The 27,052-nt window shown below is 36.0% G+C and overlaps 4 protein-coding genes across 5 annotated transcripts; 2 read left to right on the top strand and 2 right to left on the bottom strand.

The window, feature by feature from the left end:
• The first annotated feature begins 244 nt into the window (after window positions 1-244).
• Window positions 245-6,395, top strand: LOC125216620 (ABC transporter C family member 10). 2 transcript variants are annotated; one of them, XM_048118374.1, is made up of 13 exons: window positions 261-397; window positions 526-690; window positions 938-3,013; window positions 3,090-3,410; window positions 3,486-3,572; window positions 3,653-4,240; window positions 4,321-4,485; window positions 4,579-4,873; window positions 4,956-5,170; window positions 5,243-5,548; window positions 5,629-5,692; window positions 5,773-6,012; window positions 6,088-6,395. In XM_048118374.1, the coding sequence occupies exons 3-13, from the start codon at window positions 950-952 to the stop codon at window positions 6,201-6,203; spliced, it is 4,461 nt and encodes a 1,486-aa protein (XP_047974331.1). In that variant the 5' UTR covers window positions 261-397; window positions 526-690; window positions 938-949; the 3' UTR covers window positions 6,204-6,395. The 2 variants fall into 2 exon arrangements, with proteins under 2 accessions (XP_047974329.1, XP_047974331.1); XM_048118372.1 differs by lacking the exon at window positions 526-690 and having other exon boundaries at window positions 245-397.
• Window positions 6,396-19,615: 13,220 nt separating this feature from the next.
• Window positions 19,616-23,100, top strand: LOC125213949. The gene is made up of 2 exons (XM_048114763.1): window positions 19,616-19,764; window positions 20,559-23,100. Exon 2 carries the CDS (start codon window positions 20,854-20,856, stop codon window positions 22,732-22,734), a length of 1,881 nt encoding a protein of 626 aa, XP_047970720.1. The 5' UTR covers window positions 19,616-19,764; window positions 20,559-20,853; the 3' UTR covers window positions 22,735-23,100.
• Window positions 23,101-24,325: 1,225 nt separating this feature from the next.
• LOC125210083 lies at window positions 24,326-24,727 on the bottom strand. Its single transcript, XM_048109661.1, has one exon. The coding sequence runs from the start codon at window positions 24,725-24,727 to the stop codon at window positions 24,326-24,328; it is 402 nt and encodes a 133-aa protein (XP_047965618.1).
• Window positions 24,728-25,943: 1,216 nt separating this feature from the next.
• On the bottom strand, window positions 25,944-26,438 carry LOC125210082. Its single transcript, XM_048109660.1, has one exon. It carries the CDS (start codon window positions 26,436-26,438, stop codon window positions 25,944-25,946), a length of 495 nt encoding a protein of 164 aa, XP_047965617.1.
• Window positions 26,439-27,052: the final 614 nt, after the last annotated feature.

Raw genomic sequence — 27,052 nt, 5'->3', positions numbered from 1 at the left:
CTCTTCACTCGGCAAAGATTCATTTTTTTGCTATACTCTCAACAGAGTTTGCATATATTACGGAAACTGCTGAAAATGAAACAATCCAAGGAAATTTCGTTTTTTTGCATTAGTATATTCGAAATTTATCTTGTTTATTATCATCAAAATCAAAAAGGCAGGCAACACTTGTCGAGCGGTGAGAGACGTGAGCAATGACGCCCTTCTTAATCACACACACATATATATAACATACTCCACTCAATACCACTCCCCCTGATTTTGAATTAGCAGAATCTTGAAATTTTATTGCTTTCTTATGTGAAACCAACATTCATTCATATATATAAATATATAAATATTCCTCCCTTCTCGGGAGGAGTTGCTATACACCTCCGAAGCCGCTGGGATCTGTCTGGTTAGTCTCTGCATCCCATTATCTCTGCCTCTTTATTCATCTTTTTTTATTCCCTTTCTTCTGTTTTTTGATATACTATAATACTAATATTTAATGCTATACACACATTCATCACTTGTTTGTTACAGATTCCTTTGTCAGCGGCTGCCCTTTCCCTTTTTAAGCATATGCGTTGAAACATGGAAACGGTCATGATTCACACATTTATGATGTATATGTACTATTAATTAATATGCATGTCTTCATTTGAGACTGTTCATTGACAAGCATTGGATGATTTACACTTCTTTAAGGTCTTTGTTTATTTACTTTCCCCTCTCCTTTGTTCATTTGTGTTTGTTGTGAGCATTAAATCTCTCTCCCTTGCTTTAATTAATGATACAGCTGTATGTTTGTAAGGAGATCCTCACTCAATTCATCTTTTCTTGCCTTGTCTGAGATTGTAATAGTTGATGTTTAGTGTATAGTGTTAACCTTAGTTGGTGATCAAGTGAAAATTAGCAATTTTGCTGATGTGCATTAGCCATTTGGTGTGAATAGGAAGGGGGAGAGATGGGGAGTCTGTGGAGAGTGTTTTGTGGCGAAAACGACTGTGCAGGCAGAGGAGGAGACCAAACCGGAGTATCTTGTAGTGCAGATTTGAGTTTTGTGACACAACCTTCTTCCTGCAGCAACCATGTCTTGATAATCTGTTTTGATGTTTTGCTCCTGGTGATGTTCTGCTTCACCGTGTTTTTCAAGAGACCGATCAAATCCTCGCGTGTGGCTGCATCTTTTCGGTCAAATTTGCAGCTAGCATCAGCAGTTTATAATGGTTTTCTAGGATTGGCCTATCTGTGTTTTGGAGTCTGGATTTTGGAAGAGAAGTTGCGAAAATCGGATTCTGTTTTACCCCTGCATTGGTGGGTGCTATACTTGTTCCATGGATTAGTATGGCTGCTGCTGGGGTTAGCCATTAGCCTCAGGGGGCATCGTTTTTCAAGAACTCCGTTGAGGCTGTTATCCGGTCTTGCTTTCCTCTTCGCTGCAATCACATGTGGAATATCGGTTTTCACTGCCATTCTTCGTAAAGAGATGTCAGTTAAGATCATTTTAGACATTTTATCATTTGTTGGATCGAGTATGTTGATCTTGTGCGTGTACAAAGGTTACCGCTATCAAGAGGATGATGATGATGGCGAGAATGGTGTTAGTGATCCGTTGCTCGGTGTTGTTGCCAATGGCAGCGGTAAAACATCATCTCGTGGAGACGTGACGCCCTTTGCAGAAGCTAGTTTCTTGAACAAGCTTACCTTTTGGTGGCTGAATCCATTGATGAAGAGAGGGAAGGAGAAGACGCTCGAGGATGAAGATATGCCCAAGCTTCGTGAGGATGACCGGGCAGAGTCGTGCTACTTGCTTTTTTCGGAGATATACAACAAGCAGAAAGAGTCTAGTCGCTCCGCCCCTCCCTCCATCTTGAAGATCATTCTGCTGTGCCATTGGAAAGAGATCATTGTGTCGGGGTTGTATGCGTGCTTGAAGGTGGTCGCGCTCTCTCTTGGTCCTGTGCTCCTCAAAGCCTTCATCAACGTTGCAGAAGGCAATGCTAAATCCGAGTACGAGAAATACGTGCTGGTTGCAGCACTTTTCTTAACTAAGACGACTGAAACTTTAGCGCAACGACAGTGGTACTTTAAATCCAGGCTAGTCGGTCTTAAGCTGAGATCGTTACTCACTGCAGCTGTCTATCAGAAACAATTAAAACTATCCAACGCTGCTCGGCTGACTCATTCCAGCGGTGAGATAATGAGCTATGTAACGGTTGATGCTTACAGAATTGGAGAGTTCCCTTTCTGGTTCCATCAGATATGGACCACGTCTCTCCAGCTCTGCCTCGCAGTCATCATCCTCTTCGATGCTGTTGGACTAGCAACATTCGCGTCTATAGTTGTCATCCTTCTATCTGTTCTGTGCAACATGCCTCTTGCAAAATTGCAGCATAAGTTCCAGTCGAGGATGATGGTGGCGCAGGACGGGAGGTTGAAGGCCATGAGCGAGGCTCTAGTGAATATGAAGGTGCTGAAGCTATACGCGTGGGAGACTCATTTCAGGCACGTCGTAGAGAATCTGAGAAAGATCGAAGAAAAATGCCTGACAGCTGTTCAGCTGCGTAAAGCATACAATTCCTACCTTTTCTGGTCTTCTCCTGTTTTAGTCTCTGCAGCTACCTTTGGTGCATGCTATGTCCTTGGCGTCCCGTTGTCTTCTAGCAATGTCTTCACATTTGTGGCAACGCTGCGCCTCGTTCAGGATCCCATCAGAACGATCCCTGATGTTCTTGCGGTGTTCATCCAAGCTAACGTCGCATTTGCCAGGCTAGTGAAGTTTCTAGAGGCACCTGAGCTGGAAGCTGCGAATGTCCGGGCTAAGTCTCGAGCTAATGGTGAGGTTTCCAGTGTTTGTTTCAAATCGGCTGATCTGTCGTGGGATGAGGATCCTTTGAAGCCAACGCTTCGTAACATCAACTTGGAAGTTAAACAAGGTGAAAAGATTGCTATATGTGGAGAAGTGGGCTCCGGCAAGTCCACCCTTCTCGCTGCAGTTCTTCGCGAGGTTCCAATAACCCGAGGAACGGTAAGTTACTAGACACGAATGCTTGTTTTCGGCTTGACTAATTCTGTTTTAACACACATTGCTCTCATGTTTTCAGGTTCAAGTACAAGGATCCATTGCCTATGTCTCACAATCAGCATGGATACAGACGGGGAGTATCCGAGAGAACATTCTTTTCGGGTCAGCCATGGACAGCAAGAGATATCAAGATACGTTGGAGAGATGTTCGCTCGTGAAGGATCTTGAGCTGCTGCCTTATGGTGATCTCACTGAGATAGGGGAGAGAGGTATTAACCTCAGTGGTGGGCAGAAACAGAGGATCCAGCTTGCTCGTGCTCTCTACAAGAATGCCGATGTTTATCTCCTGGACGACCCCTTCAGCGCTGTTGATGCACACACTGCCACGAGCCTGTTTAACGTGAGTGTATCTACTTATTTCATGTTGTAACTTTCGCGACTGTTAAGTAGTAACACGCTGATTTCGAATGGACAGGAATACATCGTGGGCGCCCTCTCGGGGAAGACAGTTTTACTCGTGACTCATCAAGTCGATTTTCTTCCAGCATTTGATTCTGTTTTGGTGAGTTTTGGCAAAGAGATTCATTTTGGGCAGAGATTTTGAGAGTTCGGTTTTCATGAAGTTTTCACTTTCTTTGACAGTTGATGTCGGATGGGGAGATTTTGTGTGCTGCTCCGTATTCTCAGCTGCTGGAATCGAGCAAAGAGTTTCAGGATCTTATCCATGCTCACAGAGAAACTGCTGGTGCTGAAGGGCTCTCCGAGCTGACTGAGAGGCGAACGAGTGATGCTTCCTCAAGAGAGATTCGTAGGAGTTACACTGAGCAGAAGGCGCCAGCGGCTGGGGTTGATCAGTTGATAAAGAAAGAAGAGAGGGAGGTCGGAGATACTGGATTCAAGCCGTATCTCCTGTATCTAAAGCAGAACAAGGGATTCTTGACGTTTGGCGTGGCTGCTCTCTGTCATTTATCGTTTGTCGTTGGTCAAATACTGCAAAACTCATGGATGGCAGCAAATGTTGATGATCCAAATTTTGACAGCTTGAGATTGATCCTCGTATACTTGCTGATCGGATTCGTCTCAACAGTGATTCTCCTTGGTAGAACTCTAGCTACCGTTGTCATGGGTCTGCAGTCGTCACAAGCATTGTTTTCACAACTGCTGATATCTTTGTTCCGTGCACCAATGGCGTTTTATGACTCTACGCCTTTGGGACGAATACTGAGCCGGGTAAATTTCAAAGCTGAATCTCAATCTTTTCACATGATATCTGTTAAACTAAATATGTGTACATGATTGTTTTGGCACAGGTCTCTGCTGATATGAGTATAGTTGATCTTGATCTCCCCTTCAACTTCATATTCACGGTTGGATCGACTACGAATTGTTATGCTAACCTTGCTGTTTTAGCCATTATAACATGGCAAGTTTTGTTTGTTTCCATACCAATGATCATTCTTGCTATTCGACTACAGGTATCTTTTCCGTTTTATTCGCCATGAATGCTGATTTTATAGGTGTTGCCAACGTTTACACGATTAGTCTGATACGGATTTCTATATCTACAGAGCTACTACTACTGCTCGGCTAAAGAGCTGATGAGGATCAACGGGACGACAAAATCTCTTGTAGCTAACCATCTTGCTGAATCTGTAGCTGGGGTCACCACTATACGAGCTTTCAACGAGGAAGACCGGTTCTTTGCAAAGAATCTTGAACTGATCGACACAAATGGCAGTCCTTACTTCAACTACTTTTCCGCGAACGAGTGGCTGATTCAGAGGCTGGAAATCCTTAGTGCAACAGTTCTCTCCTTTGCAGGGCTTTGTATGGTTTTACTACCTACCGGAACTTTCAGCTCCGGTGTGTGATAGTACTAATACATCGTGGTTTTCGTTTCATCTTTCGTTTCTTTTTCTTACATGACCTTCATTTGTCGTTGCAGGATTCATTGGAATGGCTTTGTCATATGGTCTCTCACTAAATATGTCCCTCGTGTTCTCCATTAACAACCAGTGTATGTTGTCGAACTACATCATTTCTGTGGAGCGGCTCGACCAGTATATGCACATACCTAGTGAGGCACAGGAGGTGGTAGAAGAGAGCCGACCCCCGACCAATTGGCCGAGTGAGGGTAGAGTAGAGATTCATGACCTAAAGGTAACCTTTCCTTTTCCTCTTCCTCAGTTCTGAGCTCTCAGTGTGATTCTAAACCGCGTTTTGATTAAACAGATCAGATATAGAGCAGATGCACCACTTGTTTTACGCGGGATCAGCTGCACGTTCGAGGGAGGAGATAAGATTGGCATTGTTGGTAGAACTGGCAGTGGGAAAACTACTCTCATCAGCGCCCTCTTCCGTCTGGTGGAGCCAGCGGGAGGGAGGATCGTGGTGGATGGAATTGATATCTCGACAATCGGCCTTCACGACTTGAGGTCTCACTTTGGGATCATACCTCAAGACCCTACTCTCTTCACTGGCACTGTTAGATACAATTTGGATCCATTAGGCCAGCATAGTGACATGGAAATATGGGAGGTAAATATTTCAAGAAATTAGTCTTTTATTATCTATGAACATTTGAGTGTAGTGTTATTAATGAGTGGTTGAAACTAAAGGTTTTAGGGAAGTGTCAGCTCAAAGAGGTTGTTCAAGAAAAAGAAGAGGGGCTAAATGCACCTGGTAATTGATTCTTCAATAACATTTCTTGAATATATATGAATGGATTGAGTTGTAGTTGATAAAAAAAAATGTGATCACAGTTGTGGAAGATGGATCGAATTGGAGTATGGGGCAGCGTCAGCTGTTCTGTTTGGGACGCGCGCTGTTGAGACGGAGCAAGGTTCTGGTACTAGACGAAGCAACTGCTTCGATTGACAATGCAACCGACACAATCTTGCAGAAGACTATAAGGACTGAGTTTGCAGATTGCACGGTGATCACCGTGGCTCACAGAATCCCCACGGTGATGGACTCAACGATGGTTCTCGCCATCAGCGATGGTGAGTGTCTCGTGTCTAAGACATAGTGTGTGACATGGATCTGTAAATGACTGATTTTTTTGATTTGATAAACAGGGAAATTGGTGGAGTATGATGAACCAATGAAGCTGATGAAGAGAGAAGGTTCATTGTTTGGTCAGCTAGTGAAGGAGTATTGGTCACATAATAATCAGGCTGTACAATCACAGTAAATCCAACTGCACAAGTTGAGATGATTAATTTGATCCATGATTGTGAAACAACTCTAGTCCTGACATGTTATCAAGTAGTAGAATATGAATCTGGGGGCTCAATATTCATTATTCTCAAATGCAACATATTTGTAAAACATGAATATGTCCATAACCTTGATGGCTAGAATGATTGCACCATGTTTTGATGTAGCCATGGTTCAATGTTTGAATAGTTAATCAAAGTGCTTGTTGGACCGATCACAAAAAGCTCGAGCAAACAATTTCTAAGATACATTGCATGGATTTATTTATAAACTTTGAGGTTAAGAATGGTGCATTGGAGAAGATCTGCATGCAATATGGTAAAAATTTGAAGAAAATATGAGTTGTTTTGAAGTTCGGGTAGCTCATTGCTCGTTGTGTCGTAAGGACTCATTTTACGTTATTGCCTATGGTTCTTCGAGAGTCTACCTCAAAGAAGAAGATTATTTTTCCAGTTTCTATCTTATATTGTGCAACGTTCCTGGAGTGTTTTGTCGTCAATTATAAAGACTGGTGGATGTGAGATGTTTGAAAATTTGAAGGCAGAAACTGTGGGCATTTTTATCTGTTTTTCTATGCCATATGGCTCCTAGAGTCCCGGACTATGCCCAAGTACCACCGAAGAACAATCGCCAAGATCCAAGGTACTCGGCTCTCGGGACACGTTGCCGAAGATCTTAGTATTCTTGATAGATTTTAGCATTAAACTATACTTGGTGTTATGTTTCATATATAAAATAATACTAAGATATTATATGACTAGTATTTCAATTTGTATAGAGGATTTGGTGTTCCGGCTAACCCCCTCCGTAAATATGTCTCACATTCCACTAACTCATTTCACTCACATTTATAAAATCGAGATAAAAAAGTGGACCTCATATTCTACTAACTTATCTAACTCACTATTCTTTACATTTATTAAAACTCTTACCCACACTAAACGTGACTTCTATTGTGCGACAGAGAGAGTAATAAACTTTCGGACAGAAAAAAGGCCAAAGTTAAAGTTTATTTCGAGATGTCAAAATTCCCTTTTCATCAACTGAATTATCTTTTTCTAGCTCAATAATAGTTAAATTTTGCATTTGCAAATTATTGAATTTAATGTCCAATTTCAAATCATGTAATATGCTTGATTTCGGGATATAGTATTTCATTATATGGTGGATATGGTGAATATTTTATTTTAATGGTTCATAATAATTTCCAATTCAAAATCACGTAGTATGGTCAATTTCGGAATATCTCATTATTTATGGTGGGTTTAAGTGACTATTTAAATCACAAAATATGGTCGATTTTGTTGGAATATCTCATTATTTATGGTGGATATTATCACTCTTAACACAAATCTTATACCATGTTTGTTTGGCAGGATTTTGACATGGAAAGTAATGTTTGTTTGAATTTTAATAAAACAAGGAAATTAATTAGAGAGGAAAGTTTTTCTTTTTCCAAATCTGAGGATTATAAAACATATGGAAAAAAAATATACGCAAAAATTTTCTCTCTTCTATTCTCTATTTATTCACGGTTCTGTTCTATACTCCACACTTTCACTTTTGAAATGCAGTTCATCCAACTTTTGTCTAATTCTTAAATTGCAATTAAGATTTTTCTACAATTTTTGTTTGTGTGCAGAGTCGTATGCCTATGGCCTGTTTGTGTGTTTTGACGTATGCACATATATAAAAATATACATGTTCTGTTCATTTACTTTCTTTTGAAGTGATTTTGTTTCTTGACTAGAATATAAGTTACTTACAAATTATGCTAATTGATTTCAGACGTGTATCAATAATTATTAAAAAATGTCAATCATGGTCCATGAAGTCTTTGGTGACTATTCATCAAATCACGAAATCTGGTCGATTTTGTTGGGAATTTGGGATATCTCAATATTTATGGTGGGTATTATCATTCTAACACAAATCTTAGTGGTATAATTATGTTCCTGTCTATGAGCTAAAGATAGTTTTAACTTTGTAACTCTAATTCTTAATCTATAATTCCTACTTTTCCTACTAAACACCGTTTTTGTTGAATTTGTTAGTTGGTGACTTAATTTGCCAACGAGGAATGAATATGAAGGAAAATTTGTATCTACCCCTAGAGCTATGGAGAGAGATCCTAAGAAGACTCCCGGTCATTAGCATCATAAGATACCAATGCGTATGTAAATCATGGTACGATCTGATACAAGGGAAATGGGGTGAATTTACGTTATCGTATACTCCAAAACTAGGCCTAGCTTTTGTTCAGGATCAAGGCACGGGGTATGCAGTCTACGATGAGGCCTTTCAGACACTGTTCCGATTCAGCTTGCCTCCCCCGCACAATCAATATCCAAGTTTTGCTCATCCTCGTGCTGTAATTGATACAGTTAATGTTTTAATTTTGGTGTGGAATGGATTTACAATCATGGTATTAATCTTTTCGTACTCAATCCAATTACTCGTGAATATATTGAGCTTCCCTCTCGGCCTAAATGTAGGAGCGTATTTGGGTTTGGAGTAAGCAAAATAAGTGGTGAATATAAAAATTTTTGTGGCAATTTATCAATGACTTGTCATGTATACACTCTAAGTGGTAGAGGAGAAGGGTTGTGGAGAAGTATTCCAACCCGCAACTTCACTGCCTAACTTAAGAGAGTATTCATGGGATGAAACAACAGGACCTACAAATTTTGTCTTGATTACGCTGTTTTTTTTTAATGGAAACCTTCACTGGTTGACATCTGATTTCATCTACATAAAAAATATCTCCATTTGTTGTTTTGATCTTGAAACAGAGCTTTTTACCCAATTTTCCCTTCATGGTGTAATTAAATATGGGTTTGATCTCGCATATCAACTATGTATATTGGATGGTCATCTATGTTTTTGTCACCGTCCAGAATATCCTTATAACAATCCAACAAATCTTGAGCATGTAATTTGGAGTATGAAGAGCTATGGGGATTCAAAGTCTTGGCTAATGGAATATACTTACTATTTGCCAATACCAGAAAATCCTATTTCAGCTGAAGAAATATACTATGATCTAGTTTTCCCTGTCAAAGTTTCAAATGGTGATTTGGTGGTCTATGTTGCAAAACAATTGTTTATCTGTTCCAAAAACGTGACGGCATATGGTTCTTTTCCACGTATACACTAGTGTAATTTGCCCAATTTCGAAGTCTATATCCCAAGCTTTCTTTCGCTCAAAACCATGGGAATTTACAATGTTAAGTTAAGTCATTAATTTAGACGTTGTTAAGTTCTTTGTATTTTTATGTTACACTTATATTAAGTTGTTTTTTCGTTTATTTCACATTCAAGTTAAGATTATAATGTTTCAACTTATTATTATCTCGTTATTTTTACTAATAATTGATATTTCAAGATTTTACCCAACATATCTATATTTACATACATGGTAACATCAACTAGTTATGTTAATTTGTACTCTTAATAAAATTAATTTTTGTTGTATATATGAACCTAACGTAATTATGTCAAAATTATAAAAATAAAAGATACTGAATTCTATTCTTTTTTTTCGGATAAAAAAGAGAGTATCTATACATTAAACATCCTCATTTCCTCTTATATCTACATGCTTTCCTTATAAAAACACTAGAAAATATCAATAGATACAATATACGGAGTATAAAAGATTTGTATCCACACACAAATAATTTAAATTCCTTCTAGTTGAATATTAATCATGCGCACAAAGAAGAGAAATGAAAGGTTTTTGTTATGTTAATACTTAATACGAATTGTTGATTTAATGTGCTATAAAACAAGTGTTATATTCTATTTTAGTACTCCATGTGACTCTAAAATTGAATAAGGCGTGGTACCATTTTAACTACTCTTACTTTTAATTATTTTTGTTATAGCTGGGTGACGATATTCACACACACACACATGTAGAGAGTGTGGACTCTTTTATTTGATTTAGTAGTTTTTTCCACAAAAATGTCAATAAATCACCATCCATGATCCATATTGTAATTTCAGTACCATTTTTAAAAATTGATCACATAAAAATACAGTATACTGGTCTCATGTATTTTTTCGTATAAAGAATACAAAAACACAAAACTTACATACTAGAAATATAGTACATTTTTCTTTTCCTATATAATCGTATTTATAAAAAAAAAAATAGGAGTAATTAATATCGAAATTTCATGAGAATTCAAGTTTGTAGTTAGATAATTAATCGTCTATAATTATTGAAGGAGTAATTGAAGCTGTAGATTCTTATACAAGACAACAAGCAACACATTGAGATTAATGGCTGTCACAATATAAAGTAATACTTAAAATGGAAACATGTATGTGAGACATTGTTGGTAAAAAAACTACTAATAAAATTAGAATTCTCAAGTGTAAGATTAAAAAACATACAAAGCATGCGGCTTTTAATTTGTTCAGTCACCCACCCACGAAATTCATGTAAGACAAGAATTAGAAAATAAAAAAGGATTATTAGAAGAAATTAAAGGCCCTTGTCCACATCGTACATCTCAAATACATTGAGCAACAAGTAGAAAGAAGAGCAAAATAATTGTCTTCTTTAAATGATAAAACAGGGAAATTGGTGGAGTATGATATATCGGACTTCCATCACGTAGGTAGGCAAGATGTGGGACAAGATTTAATAGTTTTAACAATGAAATATTAGAAATTTGCACGTGCAAATTTCTAATGCAGCAGAGAGAGTTTCCTACTACATTATTTTCTCTCTTACTTTACATGTTTTCTATTTAACTATTAATTGTTCCTTCCGTCCGAACTAAGTTGGGTCGTATTCCTTTTTGAGATGTCACAACTAAGTTGGGTCATTTTTTTTTTTGACAAAAAATAAAACATTCAATCACTCTTACTTTATTACATCACCTACTTTACTCTATCTCCCTCCTACTTTTCAACACAATTTCTTAATCTTCGTATCTAAAAGTTTTGTATCAACTTAGTTGGGACGGAGGAAATATTAATTTATCAAAACACGCGCAAATTTCTAATAAGATGGATGGAGTATCAATACTAGCAGTGATGATTAATTAGCAAATATGATCTTAGCCTTATTCGGCCCATTAGCAGGCAACATGATCTATGCTCCCACCACCGCTTGTGGGTGGTCTTGGCGAAAAGAGGCCTCGAGACCCAAATTATATGCGCCCAGTGCGCGTTTGTGGGAGCGGGTCACGCTGTCCCACTTAGTCACGTAGGCCGGGCTAATCTCGCAGAAATAGTCGCGGTTCGTTGACAGACTATGAATTAGAAACGGTGGGTTTGCGGCACCTCGTGCAGCTCATACGATATGATATGACCCGGGTGAATTCTCTAAGTATCACAACTTTAACTACTAATGAAACATGACATATTGATCTCTTGATCTTCCTTTCTATTAATACTGTCTACTTTTTTTTAATGTCTTCTTTGACTTTATATTTATTGTTGTACCACAGTCTTAATTCTTCATCTATAAGTATGATTGAAAATGGTTATATTGATTCTATATTGTATTCACATAGCTCATTTTATCTAATACATATAGGTTTATTACATATATTTAGTTATATTTTAGAATAATTACCTCTACTTACGAAAATCTCTTGTGACTATGATCACAGCTATTCACTTCACATTAAGCTTTTATGAATAGCATGTTCAACTTAAAAATACTACAGTAAAAACTAATTGGATAATACTAGTATACAATAGCTTGAAAATGACCCTTATTTATATACTCCTACAAGGGGGCTTCACTTTCTCATATTTCATTTCTACTAATTTGGGGCCGTCAAGATTTGAGGCATAATTGGCCACATATCTCATATATTCCCTCTTGTTTAGTAATCCCTCCGTCTCACAAAAGATGTCACACTTGTGGGACAACACGAGATTTTAGGAGGTTTTGTTTTGTGTGTTAAATGGAGAGAGAAAGTATAATTTTAATATTCATGTGAGAGAGAACTTTTTCTAAAAAGGGAAATGTGACATCTTTTGTGGGACAAACTAAAAAGAAAAGTGTGACATCTTTTGTGGGACGGAGGGAGTATACTAGAATTGGCCCAAGAATTGATCCAAATATTATACTCCTTCTGTCCCGTTAGAATTGAAACATTTTCCTTTTTGGAATGTCCCAATAAAAAATGAAACGTTTCCTAAAATGGAAACAACACCATCTCTACTTTTTCTTCTCTCTTACTTTATTCTCTCTTCATTAACTCACAAAACAACACTGCATAAAATCTTATGTCGAAAACCAAATGTTGCATATTTATTGGGACGGATGGAGTATAAAATAAAAACTTTGACTTAATAGAATTATAGATTAACAAATTTATCCCTCCAAGTGGAAATATGGAAAGGTGAAAAAGTGAAAAGGTGGGACAAATGTGTAAAATCAAGTTCATTTCTCGGTGCACTTTTCAATGCTTATACAAATCTTACCAATTTTGTAAGATTCAATTCTTCTTCAATTAGCATGAACAGTGCGGACCTCACCTCAATTGTAAGGCCCCCAACAATTAATTAGTGGAAAGTGAACACAAGAATTGGCCCATTTCTTCTGAGAATTGGCAAATTCTTTCAAAGTGTTAAGAGTATTGGTGTTTACATACATGCCCAAATTCAACCTATCGCGATAATTTATACCCATTCAAAATGAGTTCTTGAGAAGACAAATCTGTGCATTGCAATCCCAGATTTTGTAAGTTTTTTTCTGAAATCTTGACCTATGAAACTTCCTGAACACATAAATATTGTAATCTCTTCATTACTAATAAAATAATAATATACCCCACTTTTGTTACAAATTTTAAAAACATACAACATTATATATAAATTTGAATATACTACTACTTCATAACAAATATTGCAGGTTGCAGCTACATCCTTAATTATAACAATAAAATTGTTTTTTTAATAACGTAGAACATTGTTATATGCCAAATCTTGCGAGAATAACGAGATTATCATAACTAATTGTTGTACTCCATTGATTAACATGATTGGGGTTGACGGTTAGAATTAATCAATTTCGACTGTGATGATGTGATATTAAATTCTATACCCATTCTAGTATATATTAATCTCACGATTTGATATTTAGCCTTAGTTCAGATGTTGAATATGGCTCGATGTGGAAATGTTGAAAAAGTAAAATTACAAGAGGTCTCAAAAATATTCAAAGCACCTGTGTGGATGCTCGTATATAAAGCAATCATAATTCTAAAATTTTTTATAGAAAAATTACTAAAATGAAATTAGGTTGACTCATTAGTATATTTAGTTGGGGTGTTCAAAGATATTAATGGTCATGAGATGTAACAACAAGACCTACAAATTGTCTTGCTTATGCTGTATTTTTTTAATTAAAATCTTCACTAGTTGACATATGATTTCAACTACATACAAAATATCTTCATTTATTGTTTTGATCTTGAAACATAACTCTTTACCCATTTTTTCTTTCCTGACGGAATTAAATATGAGTTCGATCTCGCATATCAATTATGTACATATTGGATGGTCATCTATGTTTTTGTCACCGTCACATCCAATATATCCTTTTTGACAATCCAACAAATCTTGTGCATGTTATTTGGAATGGAATGGTTCATTTGTCACAGAATATATAACGTAAATTGGAAATATGGAATGGTTCATTTGAATATCTCGTTATCTTTTACTACTAATAATTGATATTTCAAGATTTCACCCAACATCCATATTTATATACTCCACGGTAAGATCAACTGTTCCTTATGTTTGTACTCTTAATCAAATTAATTTTTGCTGTATGTATGAACCCTAACATAATTATATCGAAATTTTAAAAATAAAATATACTGAATTCTATTCTTTTTATTTTCTTGGATAAGAAAAAGAGAGTAAATATTGAGCTAATTCTATACATCAAACTTCCTCATTTCCTCTCATACCTACATGCTTTCTTTATAAAAACAGTAGAAAAATATCAATAGCTACAATATATAAAAAGTTTGTATCTACACTTGAAAGAAATTAAATTCTTGCGCACAAAGAAGAGAAATGACAAGTTTTGGTTATATTAGTCATTTTCACATAATACGAGTTATTGTTGATTTAACGCGCTACTCATAAAACAAGTTTTATTTTCTACTCCATTTTAACATGTGCGACTCTGAAATCTCTCAATTGATGAAAAACACAAGTGAAAAGAAAAAAAAATCCAATTGCCAAACCTAGGCCAGATGGCACAAGCATGCCGACGAGTCAATGACGACCTTTTATAACTTACTTCTACTTGATTAATTAAGATGGCAACAAATAAGCAACGACCTTCACTATATCTGACCCCACGGATTCTGTTTCCTCGATATGTCATGACACTTATGCACAATTACAAATTCACACATAATGGAAGCACAAAACAAAGAAACATCAACTTCAATGTATTCCTTGGTCAATAATTTAATTAGTGGTCATTAGAATAATTTTGAGTCTCAGTGTCAAACAAAACAGTTCAAACCTTTAGATTCATTAGCCGAAGAAGCAACTAATTTTTGCCACATAAACTCCACCACGCAATAAAGTGTAGAGAAGGTGACAAAAAGAATAATTTAATTATAAGTAAGTTAGAATATATATAGGAATGTGGAGGAGAATATTACTTGTAATATTCCCTCTTTATTTGCCAACAAATTAAATCAACGGTTCTCTCTCATGAACTGATTTTAAGGGAAAAGTGAACTTTTGATACTTCTCATGACTTCACTGTACATTCAAGTTTGATTTAAATAAATTATACAGGAAATTCAGTAAATTTAATTATAATATAAATCATACTTCTATAATAATAAAAATGAGATTCGCGGACTCACGAATAAAAAGAAGATCCACAATAATAAATCCTATATAATTCATTATACGTATACTAGCTAGACAATTTATGGACCAAAACAAAATTATGGTTATGTAATTAGGAATTAATTTATGTGGATGTTAAGCAGTGTTTTGAAAACCGGACCGGACCGGCCCGTTCGACCGGTTCACCACGAATCGGTAGGCACTCCAGTCCGATTCACCCCTAAAAACCACTAGCATGTTGAACCGCCGTGAACCGGTGGAACAGGCCGGTAAGACCGATCCAACTGTGAACGGAAACTGGTTTTTGAATTTTTTTCACTTTTCAAAATATTTTTTCAAAATTTATTATTGCTTGGGCTTGAACACATGACCTCATCTCTAAACACCAACTCCTTTACCATGCCACCACATGGTCATTTTGAAACATTAATTATTGTTATACATTAAATCTGCATATTTTTTTCTACCAAACTAATAATTCATTTTTATTTTATATTTTTTATATTTTAATTATGCTTTTACAATCACTAATACTTTACAATATAGGAGTTTAATAGTTTTTAATATTGTGTAACTAATCATTTATTTATCTACAAAAATATTATGAAATTTTATTATTTATGAAATTTTAATATTTTTACTTACAACTAATTATATATAAGGTTATTGTTTTTGATATACAATTAATTATATGTAAATTTAATATATTTTCTATATTTTATATTTAATTATATGTATTTGAAATAGTATAAAGGTTGGATTGACTGAACCGTGAACCAGTAGCTTTTCCGGTTTGTTAACCGGTCCGGTTTTTAAAAAATTGAATTGTTAAGGCACGCATGCAGTGCAATGAATATATTGTTTTGAGATTTTGTCTCTAATTTTTTATTAGCTGGTAATTAGGTGGTATTTAATAGGCAACCGCTGTGTCTAATCCCAATAATGCAACTTAATAAGTGGGAAATATTTGTCAACCTATAACTAAAATATTTTGATTGGGTCCAACTAATTGTAGGATTCCACTATCGCTGTGGTCAGTACTGTGTCGGTTTTCGCATCTTTATATTTTTATAAATTATTGATACACGATGATGATGTATCACAATTGACAATTCACACGTATATAGGCAGTCTCATTATTTACTAGTAATTATTATGCTATTATGAAATACCAATAATTTGCACTTTTCTGTAGATGAATACATAGCACATTTGATAATTTCGAACTTTTATATACACAAATTGCAATGCCTCTTGTCAAAAGACAGTGTTTGCAAATCAAATGTATTTTCAATAGATTAAATTCAGACTCTATTAAATTAATTAGATCGATAGCGTACAATAAAATAGAAATAGAAATAGAAGTAGTATCTATATTACACGTATGAACAATTCACTGTTGTTCTGTATTTAGAATTTAGTTATACGTATTCGTGACACACTATATTACGTCACCAATTGCGTCATTTACAGGTCATATTTATTTGTCTGTGTTTGCACGTGTGCAAACATTCATTCAATCAGTTCTACCACGTGCTACTTCAAACTACACGTGCAATTACCAAACCGCCGCCTAAGCTTTTTTCTCTCGCTTGAGTACACATAAGTAACGATAACACAGTGATTTTCGATATGAAATGATATAACATCCCTTCTCTCCTCTTATTAAATATGGAATATTTATTTTCTTTATATGAGATTTTATATAGTGTTATTTTGTAAGTTAACAAAAAGTGAATAAAGTAAAATAGAGGAAAAAAAGTAAAAATAATGCATTTTCATTTTAAGAAACGTTTCATTTTTAATTTAACTGTTGAAGTACTCCCTTCGTTTCGCCATAGTTGAAGCGAAACTTTTCGGCACGGAGTTTTAGAAATGAATATTGAGTGTGTTAAATAAATAGATAAAAAAGTAAGAGAGAAGAAAAGGTAGAGAGAAGAAAGTATAAAGTGAATAAAGTAGAGAGAATAAAGTAAGAGAGAATAAAGTAAGAAAGCTAAAAAAAGTTACTCCCTCCGTTCCTTCATAGTTGAGTCATTTTTCTATTTCGGGAAGTTTCCTCATAGTTGAGTTATTTCCATATATAGTAAATTTTTCCTCTTTCTTACTTTACTCTCTCATACTTTATTCTCTCTACTTTATTCACCTTTTACTTTATTCTCTCTACCTTTTTTCTCTTTCTTACTTTTTTTATCTATTTATTTAACACACCCAACATTCATTTCTTAAACTTCGTGCCGAAAACTTCCGCCTCAACTATGAGGGAACGGAGGGAGTACCATATAGAAATGACTCAACTATGAAGAAACTTTCTGAAATGGAAAATTGACTCAACTATGACGGTGGGAGTATTAGATAATGACAATAGTATATAGTTGTGTATATTATTGTCTACCAAAAATCTCGTAAGTCATACTTTTTGGCATACCATGAGATCAGTATACAGTTGGTATATAATGAATTTTTGTACTATTCTGAATATATATAATAGTACTCCCTCCATCCCACTTTAGCAGTCCCATTGACTTTTCTGTAGTATGAAACAAGATTTTGATATAACAGTGTTTCGGTGTCGTACTGAAATCCAGTATATCATAAAATTTGATAATTTGACAAAGTGATATTTACTCATATTGACAATCTTTAATAAAGTACTTGTTACGAGTCATTTGACCATTTCGATAAATTATACTCCCTTTATCCCTGAAAAATTGTCACATATTTCCATTTACGTTATCTCTACAAATTTGCCACCTTTCATTTTTACCAATGAACCTCATATTTCGCTAATTCATTCTCACTCATATTTTAAAGTAGGATCCACATGCCACTAACTTTTTGATGATACTTCTTGTTACCCCCTGTCCCACAATATGGAGTCACATTTGATGTGGGTACGAGTTTTAAAAAATATAAAGAATAACGAGTTGAGAAAAGTTAGTGGAATATGAGTCCACTTTTTTATATTGGTTTTATAATAGAATGTGATTGAAGTGAGTTAGTGGAATGTGGGACCTACTTACCAATTATGATATAAGTGTGACTATTATTGTGAGACAAACCGAAATGACAAAATGTAACTCTTATTGTGGAACGAATGTAATACATTTCTTAAAATTCATACCGAATCAAATGATTACAAATTACTCCCTCTTTCTGCCATTAGAAGTCCCATCCATGGGCGGCACGGGTTTTAAGAAGGAGGGAGCATTATACTAACTCATCTTTATCTAACAACTTTTAACTTTTCACCAAAACTATACAATTAGCAAACGTTCACATAAAAATATAAAATTAGATTCGTCTATAATTGTGTACAGCGCGCTATCTTAATAGGGTATTAATGAATTTTAAACTAAAATTACTCAATGTTAATTAATTTGATTACATTGGTACATTTTTATTCAAGCAAGTGCATACCATTTGACTTATATTTGAACAAACAACTTTTTTAACTTTTCACCAAAACTATCCAATTAGCAAAACGTTCACAAAAAACTATACAGTTAGATTCATCTATAATTGGGTACAGCTATCTTAATAGGGTATTAGTAATACATTTTAAACGAAAATTATTCAAGTAAGTGCATACCATTTGACTTATATTTGAACAAACAAATATTCCCTCCATCCACGAAAAATAGACCACATTGTGAATGACACCGGTTTTAATGTAGAATTGGTAAAATAAGAGAGAAGGGAAAAAAGTAAGAGAGAAGTAGTGTTAGTGGAATCTGGGGTCCATATTATTAGTAGTGTTTAATTGTGTTAGGTAGCAAATATGAGGTCATTTTTCAAACTTGGTCTATTTTTTGTGGAGAACCAAAAATGGCAAATGTGGTCTATTTTCGTGGACGGATGGAGTGCTTTCGATTGAACTATCATGATCAATTGTGATTTAACAACGCAGGGTGGTAAGTAGTGATTATATGTTTAAATTATCATAAATTCAAAGACCTTAAATGATAATTATTAACAAAATACTCGATCCATCACATAAAATTAAGAATATTTTTTATTTTGAGAAGTCCCCTAAAAATATCTTCTTTCATTTTTGGTAACTTCTTTTCCTCTAATAAGTCATGCCACATGGTGTGTCTAGACCACTTAATATTTTCTCGTGCGCATCATTCTCCAGTAATAATACTATAATTAATTTTTCTTCTATCTTTCTTACTTTATCAATTATGCTTTAATTCTCGTCTCTAATAATTATATTTTGGGGGCCGAAGAGAGTATTCTATCTTTCCTCTAATAACTCATGCCACATGGTGTGTGTCAATACCTTAAATGATAATTATTAGTACTTAGTATTTGTGGTAGGCAAATTATGGTAACTACTATGTGTTTTGACTCTTTTTGAATGTAAGTAATTAGTAAGTTATAATTTAATTTATTTACATATGATTTCATGAGTGATTGACATCATCGTTTTTCCCGGCGGAACATTGGATTTAACGTGAGGATGCCCGCGGAGGATCGAAGATGCCCCACCTAACGTGCGCTTATCTCTTAACATGCGCACCCTGTTCCACTATTAATTTTCCAGCTCCTTCACTACTAATTTGCTTCTATCGTTTTTGTCTCTTCTCAATTGCTCTCAGATTTCGCTGGCATCTCCATAAACCCTACTCTCCTGCGCCCCTGCAAATCGCCGCTCCAATTCTGCCTAATTTCCTTGGGTAATTTCTCATTTCTGTTGTGAATTTTACACCGTTGATTAAATTTGATTTCGATTTTCTGTTACTCGGTCACTGATTCGAGTGTTGTTGTCGCTGTTTATAGGAGAAATTTATTCTGGAATTATTGAATGATAGGGGAGAAAGACCTTTTGAAACCGATTATTTGATATGCTGTTCCTTTTCCTATCTGGATTGGAAAGGAAATGATGCTTATATAAGAAGTGGTGGTTTTTTGTTGAATTATGGATGTTTTTCTATATATGTATATGTATAATCATGGTTTTGCCCCTTTCAATCTCTCTGTTGAAACAGGAGATCTTTTTACTGTATGAAAAAAGAGAATTTCCCTCCCACAGCACAAAAACAAATTGAAAACCTCATTCACCGATTGATGATGTTTAGTCATGCTTATTCCAGCTTTTTTTGTGATGCCCTTGACCATACTTACATGTACCTATAGTTGTATTGAGTCAAATAGATGGCCATTGTATAGTGATACACATATAAGTAGATACCATTTCTTATGAGATATAGTAAAGTCGTAGTGATTTATTATACGTAATCCCCTGATATGGAAAGTTAGGCGTAAATGCGTAATCCACTACCTAGGAACACACTCTTCTAGGTATATTAATTGATCAATTTTGCGTTTCATTTTATTTTGACTGTAGTATGTTTTCTGGAGAGCTCTCTGTTCGTGGTTATATAGGATTAGTTCATTTTTCAAGCTTCCCCAGTTTATATCTCTTGAAACTGTGAAGTGATAACGAAGTTACCTTGTTTGTTTGAAACAGGATGTCAGTTCTAAGTCTCTTTCAGTCGCGGATGTGAATGCGTCTACTATTTTGTCGCAACTTTTGAAGGGCTCAATCAGCTTTCTTAGCTCCTAAAATGGATCGCAAGGACACATCTGGCTTTGTTAGCGGGGGTTGCTTCACCACAAGCTTTGTCGCAATTTCTAGCCATTAGAGTCTTTCCTGCCCTTTCTTACCGTGTACCTCAGAAGTCCAGAATTCTATTCTTTTCATTCGTTTCTTGTTCATATATATTTTCTTTTACTTGGGTTGGATAAAATTATAAATTTATTGCATGGATGGAACCCTTGGCAATAATATCACTTTCGCCTCTGCATCAAACGATCAGGGCAAAGTTGTGGACAGCGTTATATGTGATCTGGGCTTTCATTCACCTGGGGCGTTAGGATCTTTTGTTTCCAAGGGAAGCAAGAGAAAATATAGTTCCAGCAATCAGCCTATTAAATTCAAAGATGGGTCTTCATTGGTTCTTGAGTTGGGACTTCCATCCAGTTCCTGCACTACGATATGCTCGGGAAAGGAGGCAGAAGAGGAGTCTTCCCTGGATCTTGGTTTAAGTATGAACCTGAATGTGGGAGCTAACAGGCTATCGAATCTAAAGAAGGTCTCTGGTGGGACACTAAATGCAGTGAAGATGCAGAGGCCTGTAATTGATCTGCAATTAAGTCTGTCCACTGAAACTTCTGAATCTGATGTAACCTCTGTGACCCAAGAATTACTCCCTTGCCAGAATTACTATGAGTCGCTAGTTTTAGCCCCGACAGTTGAACAGCCAAGAGATGAAGGATCAACATCTGCTCGATGGAAAAACAGTCCTTTTTTTCCTCCCGTGAAATGTCAGCAAAAGATTACTATTCCTTATGACCAAGGCCATGGCAGTAACAACCCTACTACTGTGGACCTGAATACCTCGCCGTCTCCAATGACCCCCCCAAGTTCTATTGGAACTATTTCTACTCCAGTAAAACAACGGAAAACTAGTGTTAAAACTTGCCTGTTTGAAGATTGCACCAGGGGTGCCAGAGGTGCTTCTGGTCTGTGTATTGCCCACGGAGGTGGCCGGAGGTGCCAGAAAGCTGGCTGCCAGAAGGGAGCTGAAGGTAAGACTGTTTTCTGCAAGGCACATGGTGGTGGTCGGCGTTGCCAGCATCTTGGGTGTACTAAAAGTGCAGAAGGTCGTACTGACCATTGCATACGCCATGGTGGTGGTAGGCGGTGCAGTCATGACGACTGCAGTCGGGCATCAAGAGGCAGGTCTGGTCTGTGTATCCGTCATGGAGGTGGGAAAAGATGCAAAATAGAGAATTGCGCTAAAAGTGCCGAGGGCATTGCTGGCCTCTGCATATCTCATGGGGGTGGTCGGCGCTGTCAATACGCCGAATGTACAAAGGGCGCTCAGGGAAGCACAGTGTTCTGCAAAGCTCATGGTGGTGGCAGAAGGTGCACCTATTTGGGATGCACGAAAGGGGCTGAAGGGAGCACTCCGTTTTGTAAAGGCCATGGTGGTGGGAAACGATGCACATCAGAAGGATGCAGCAAGAGTGTTCACGGGGGTACTCTATTTTGCGTTAACCATGGCGGGGGTAAGAGGTGTGCAGTGCCTGAATGTACCAAAAGCGCGAGGGGACGCACAAATCATTGCGTCAGGCATGGTGGTGGTAAAAGGTGCAAGTTTGAAGGATGCCCAAAGAGTGCACAAGGAAGTACAGATTTTTGCAAGGCACACGGTGGAGGAAAAAGATGCTCCTGGGGACATCTGGGCTCAGGTCTCGGTAGTCATGGCGCTGTTCCATGTGATAAGTTTGCAAGGGGAAAGTCTGGCCTCTGTGTTGCCCATAGTGTACAAGTGCAAGAAGAAAAAACCCATGGTGACTTTGCATTGGGTTCGGCAACGCAAGGCCCCAGTTTTAGTACATCTACACAGACGAATGACGTTTTTGCACCTGGAGCTGGAATTTCCTATCACGGAAGCACTGGAGCAACGTCGATAGGTTTCGGACACGCCCAGGCCTCTGTGCCATTTGCAGTTGGAAATATTCGCTGGGATCAGATGTCTCTTCCGGAAGGCAGGGTCCATGGAGGTGGCCTGATGGCAATGCTTGGTGGACGCACAATCGCTGCAACGACAGATAAGATTAAAGAAGGCAGTGGCTGATTAGGGAATCATGTGCATCTGATTTGGCTGGTAGGTATGAGTTATATTGAAGTATGTGGTAGTCTATCATGTTTGAATTCAGACAGTAATGGGTATGATTATGATTATATTATGGTGGTTAAGAATTTAGACAGTAATGGGTATGATTATGATTATGATTATACTATGGTGGTTAAAGATTATCACTAGTGTATAAACTGAGGTCAAGCGTCGTGCTAGTTCCATAGGTTTGGATTTAGTTAGATTGCCTTTGTTTTCAGTAGATATATATTCAAGTTATGAACATATTTGCTGTAACTACTGTTGTCTTCATCTTTTGATATTGGGTTTGGGTCCTAGTTTAATAATTAGTGTCATTTTGCGTTATCTTTTTTATTTTTTCTCCTCTCTTTTCCCAGCTAGTTTTGTTACTAACAATTATAAAACCATGATTTATTGACGCAAATTCTTCTTGTGGTATTCTGCTAAAAAATTCTGATTCAACTTGTCACATAGGTGTGGTGGAAGGAAGGGTGGGAGTAAACCGAGTAATTTGAAATTTTACATTTTTCTATTAATGTTATGAAAGGAGTAAAATCTAATAACGTTGTTTTAAATTTTTAGATTTTCTATTAATATTATTTTTAAATATTAATTTAAATCTAAAGTATGTTATTTTAAGACTATGTCTATGACACCCACCCGACCCGACCCGACCCCAATCAATTTTTGAATAAAATACTCATTTCTCTTTCATCCACATATACAACCCCCAACTTATTAAAACTTTTACCTCCATCAATGACCCCAACTCAACCCCAATGCATATTTTCTTTTTCATATACTTTCAATCAATATAAATTTTATATTTATTCAAATATATTAAAAAACTCATATAAAAATTATATAAATTATTTTATATTCAAATTTATAATAAAAATTATTACACATCCATATATAAGTGAAGTACAACATAATAAAAATACACAAATAAAAGAAATACGATATAATAATAGAAAATAAACAAACCAAATTACAAACTAAAGTGAAAAATAAGAAAGCTTACTAAAAAAGATACACATTACACATTCAACTATTTGTGCCAAATTTATCCCAAATGTGCTCAATCAAATCATCTCGAAGGGCAATATGAGCTTCTCTATTGCGGAGTTGACCTCGATTTGTTATATAAGAAAACAAACTCTCGATTCGTTAAGTAAAGTAGCAAAAAGCTTCAACATTTCCTTCTTGTGCTCTTGTAGGTGTATCTTCAAAAAACTCAGTAGGATCATAATAATTTTGATATGTATCACGTTCATCTTCTACTATCATATTATGCATGATTATACAAGCAATCATAATTTTTCCCATCAACATCTTGTCCCAGACAAGGCATGGCCTTCGCAAAAATGCGAAACGCGCTTGTAGGACTCCAAATGCTCGCTCAACATCTTTTCTGATAGACTCTTGGAATTGAGCAAACAACTTATGCTTTTGAATTTGTGGAGAAGCAATTGACTTCACAAATGCAGCCCATGCAGGATATATGCCATCAGTAAGATAATATGCCCTATTATACTGATACATTTACTACGTAATTAACAGATGGTGCTCAACCTTCTAAGACATCATCAAAAACAGGAGACCTATGGAGTACATTAATATCATTGCACGAACCTGGAGTTCCAAAGAATGCATGCCATATCCATAAGTCGTATGATGCAACAGCTTCCAAAATGATTGTTGGTTTGCTACTTCTCCCTGTATATTGTCCAGCCCATGCGTTAGGACAATTCTTCCATTCCCAATGCATGCAGTCTATACTCCTAATCATGCCTGGAAAACCACGTTGATCTGCTACATATAGAAGTCTAGCGAGATCTTGTTCAGTAGGTCTTCTAAAGTAGTCATTGATCAAACGCTCAGCACCAATCTCGCGTTGCCTTTCACAATACCTTTTTCTAACTGTAGAAGTTTGAGCCCCTACAATTAGATTGTGATTGGCGGATAACATGTTCTCAACAATTGTATAGATTTGATGATTTTGTTGAGAAACTCGTTCCTCCCATTCATTGAGTGCTATGATATTTGAATCATCAGAACTTGAATCTGATGAAAGTGATAGTTTTCACTAGAAGACATTTTTTGGAGGTGGAATGAGTACTTGGTGTTATCTTCAAAAATTTCTACGAGCTATGTATAGATTAAATAAATTTGCATGTGACACTAAACCCAAGACATGTGAGACACAATTGCAGTAAAGCATGTGACATATCTAATTTTTGCATGATAATGCAAGCGATGACAAAACGTTCGAGTGGCACTGTGATACATGTGACATTTCAAAACTTTTGTAAGATAAAGAAGTGATGTTTGTAAAGCATGTGACACACAATTGCATTAAAGAATGTGAGATATCTAATTTTTGCAGGATAATGCATGCGATGACAAACATTTGATTGACATTGTGATGCATGTGACATTTTAAAACTTTTGTAATGCAAGTAGCACCAAATTCATATCTACGAATGCATGTGATAAAGAACTGATGTTTGTGACATCTCAATTACTTTTGCAGGAATATGCATATGACACCAAAACTCAGGTCTGCAAATGCATGTGATAAAGTAATGATGTTTGTGACATCTCAAATACTTTTGCAGGAAAATGCATGTGCCACGGAAATAATATCTAAAAAATGCATGTGATAAAGAAATAATAATTGTGACATCTCAATTGCTCTTCCAGAAGATGCATGTGACCATATCACATAAACTTAATATTACACAAATTTATATTACATAAAGTACAAACAAAGATCACACCAACATACACCAAACTAACATTACATAATTAAAAGCACACCAAACTAATATTACTTAAACTAATGTCACACCAAACGAATATTACATAACTTATTGTCACACCAAACTCATATCAAACTAAAATCATTCATTTTTTAAACACAATCTCCATTAGTTGATGTTTCATCTCTTGATCTTCTGGGGACAAGTGCTCTTTGTCCAACAACTTAATCAACATTTTTTGGTACATCTTCATAGAGGGCTTTTCCAGCTTTTCACGCTCTATCTGCAGTCGAGCCTTCACTAGTTCGTTCTCATTATTTTTAGCTAGCCTTAGTGCATAAAGTTCTGCAGCAACTTGAGCATTAGTATAATCAGATTGTGTTACCTTACCTTTTCCTTTTCTTTTTGCCTTTAGGCCGAGAACTAGTTGAATGGAGATGTAGGAGTTTCCGGATTTGAAGGGATAGTATACTCGCCAGATTCAGAAGTCTTTGTCCTCTTTGAATTGCTATCATCCTGTTCATAACCAACATTTTCATTGTCAGGAAATACCTGTGTTGTATCATGAATGCTCCACTTTTGATGTTTGCTCATAACTTCATTAAACACTATCAAATCTTGAAATTTGTTGCCGCCTCCTGCTTGGTAGATGCTATGAGCTTCATTCTTAACATCTTGGTCGCTCATTCCACTCCTCCTTCGCGCGTTTGCTTCTCTGCAAGCAGCCACCCATTTGTTTGCATTTTCGTTAAGTCGTTTCCATCGACTCTTCATAGAATCCACATTTCTTTTGTTAATTTCAGCTGGATTTTCTGCTTGAGCTTCGTGATACAAATTTTTCACACGTACCCATAGTGCATCTCCCTTCTGATGTTTACCACGCACACTATCTACGCTTGCATGGACCCAAGAAGACATAAGTGCTAAATCTTCTTTCACGTACCCAACTTACATTATTTGAGCTCCTTTTCTTTTTGTTCTCTTGTTGGGCATCTCCAAACAAGTTTTGGGCGATATTGTTTGATGTGGGAATTTCAGTGGATGTAGGAATTTGGTTTAGATTTGGAGATAATTCAAAGTTTTGTGAATACTCAAGATTTGAAAATGATTGGGGATTCTGGTAAGGTGGTGCAAAATCAGGAAAATTTTGCGAACTTGGATATTCTAATGATTGTTGATAATTTTGGGAATTATTATAGTTTGGGAAACAAGGGCGATAATTTGGATGATTTGGATCCATAAAACCAAATTTATCAAAACAAGAATGAAAGGGCAATAATTTGGATGATTTGGTTGCTTTTGTGAGGAGTTGTACATGTTAAGTGGGATATATATAGAAAAGTGAAGCACAATGTAGTAGCAAATAATAAAAAATAATAAATTAAAATAAAATAATAAAAAAATGAAGTAGTCATATGTCATTTTATGGAAGAGTGGTTCACATGATTTTTTTGGAAGAATAATTCACATGATATTTGAAAAGATATATAGAGATAAATGTAATAATCATTGCATAAAAAAAAATTAATAAA

Source organism: Salvia hispanica, chromosome 3 (assembly GCF_023119035.1).
Source record: "Salvia hispanica cultivar TCC Black 2014 chromosome 3, UniMelb_Shisp_WGS_1.0, whole genome shotgun sequence".
In the NCBI taxonomy this organism is placed as follows: Eukaryota; Viridiplantae; Streptophyta; class Magnoliopsida; order Lamiales; family Lamiaceae; genus Salvia; species Salvia hispanica.
Note: the sequence above shows the minus strand (reverse complement) of the source record. Positions and strands in the feature narration are given on the sequence as shown.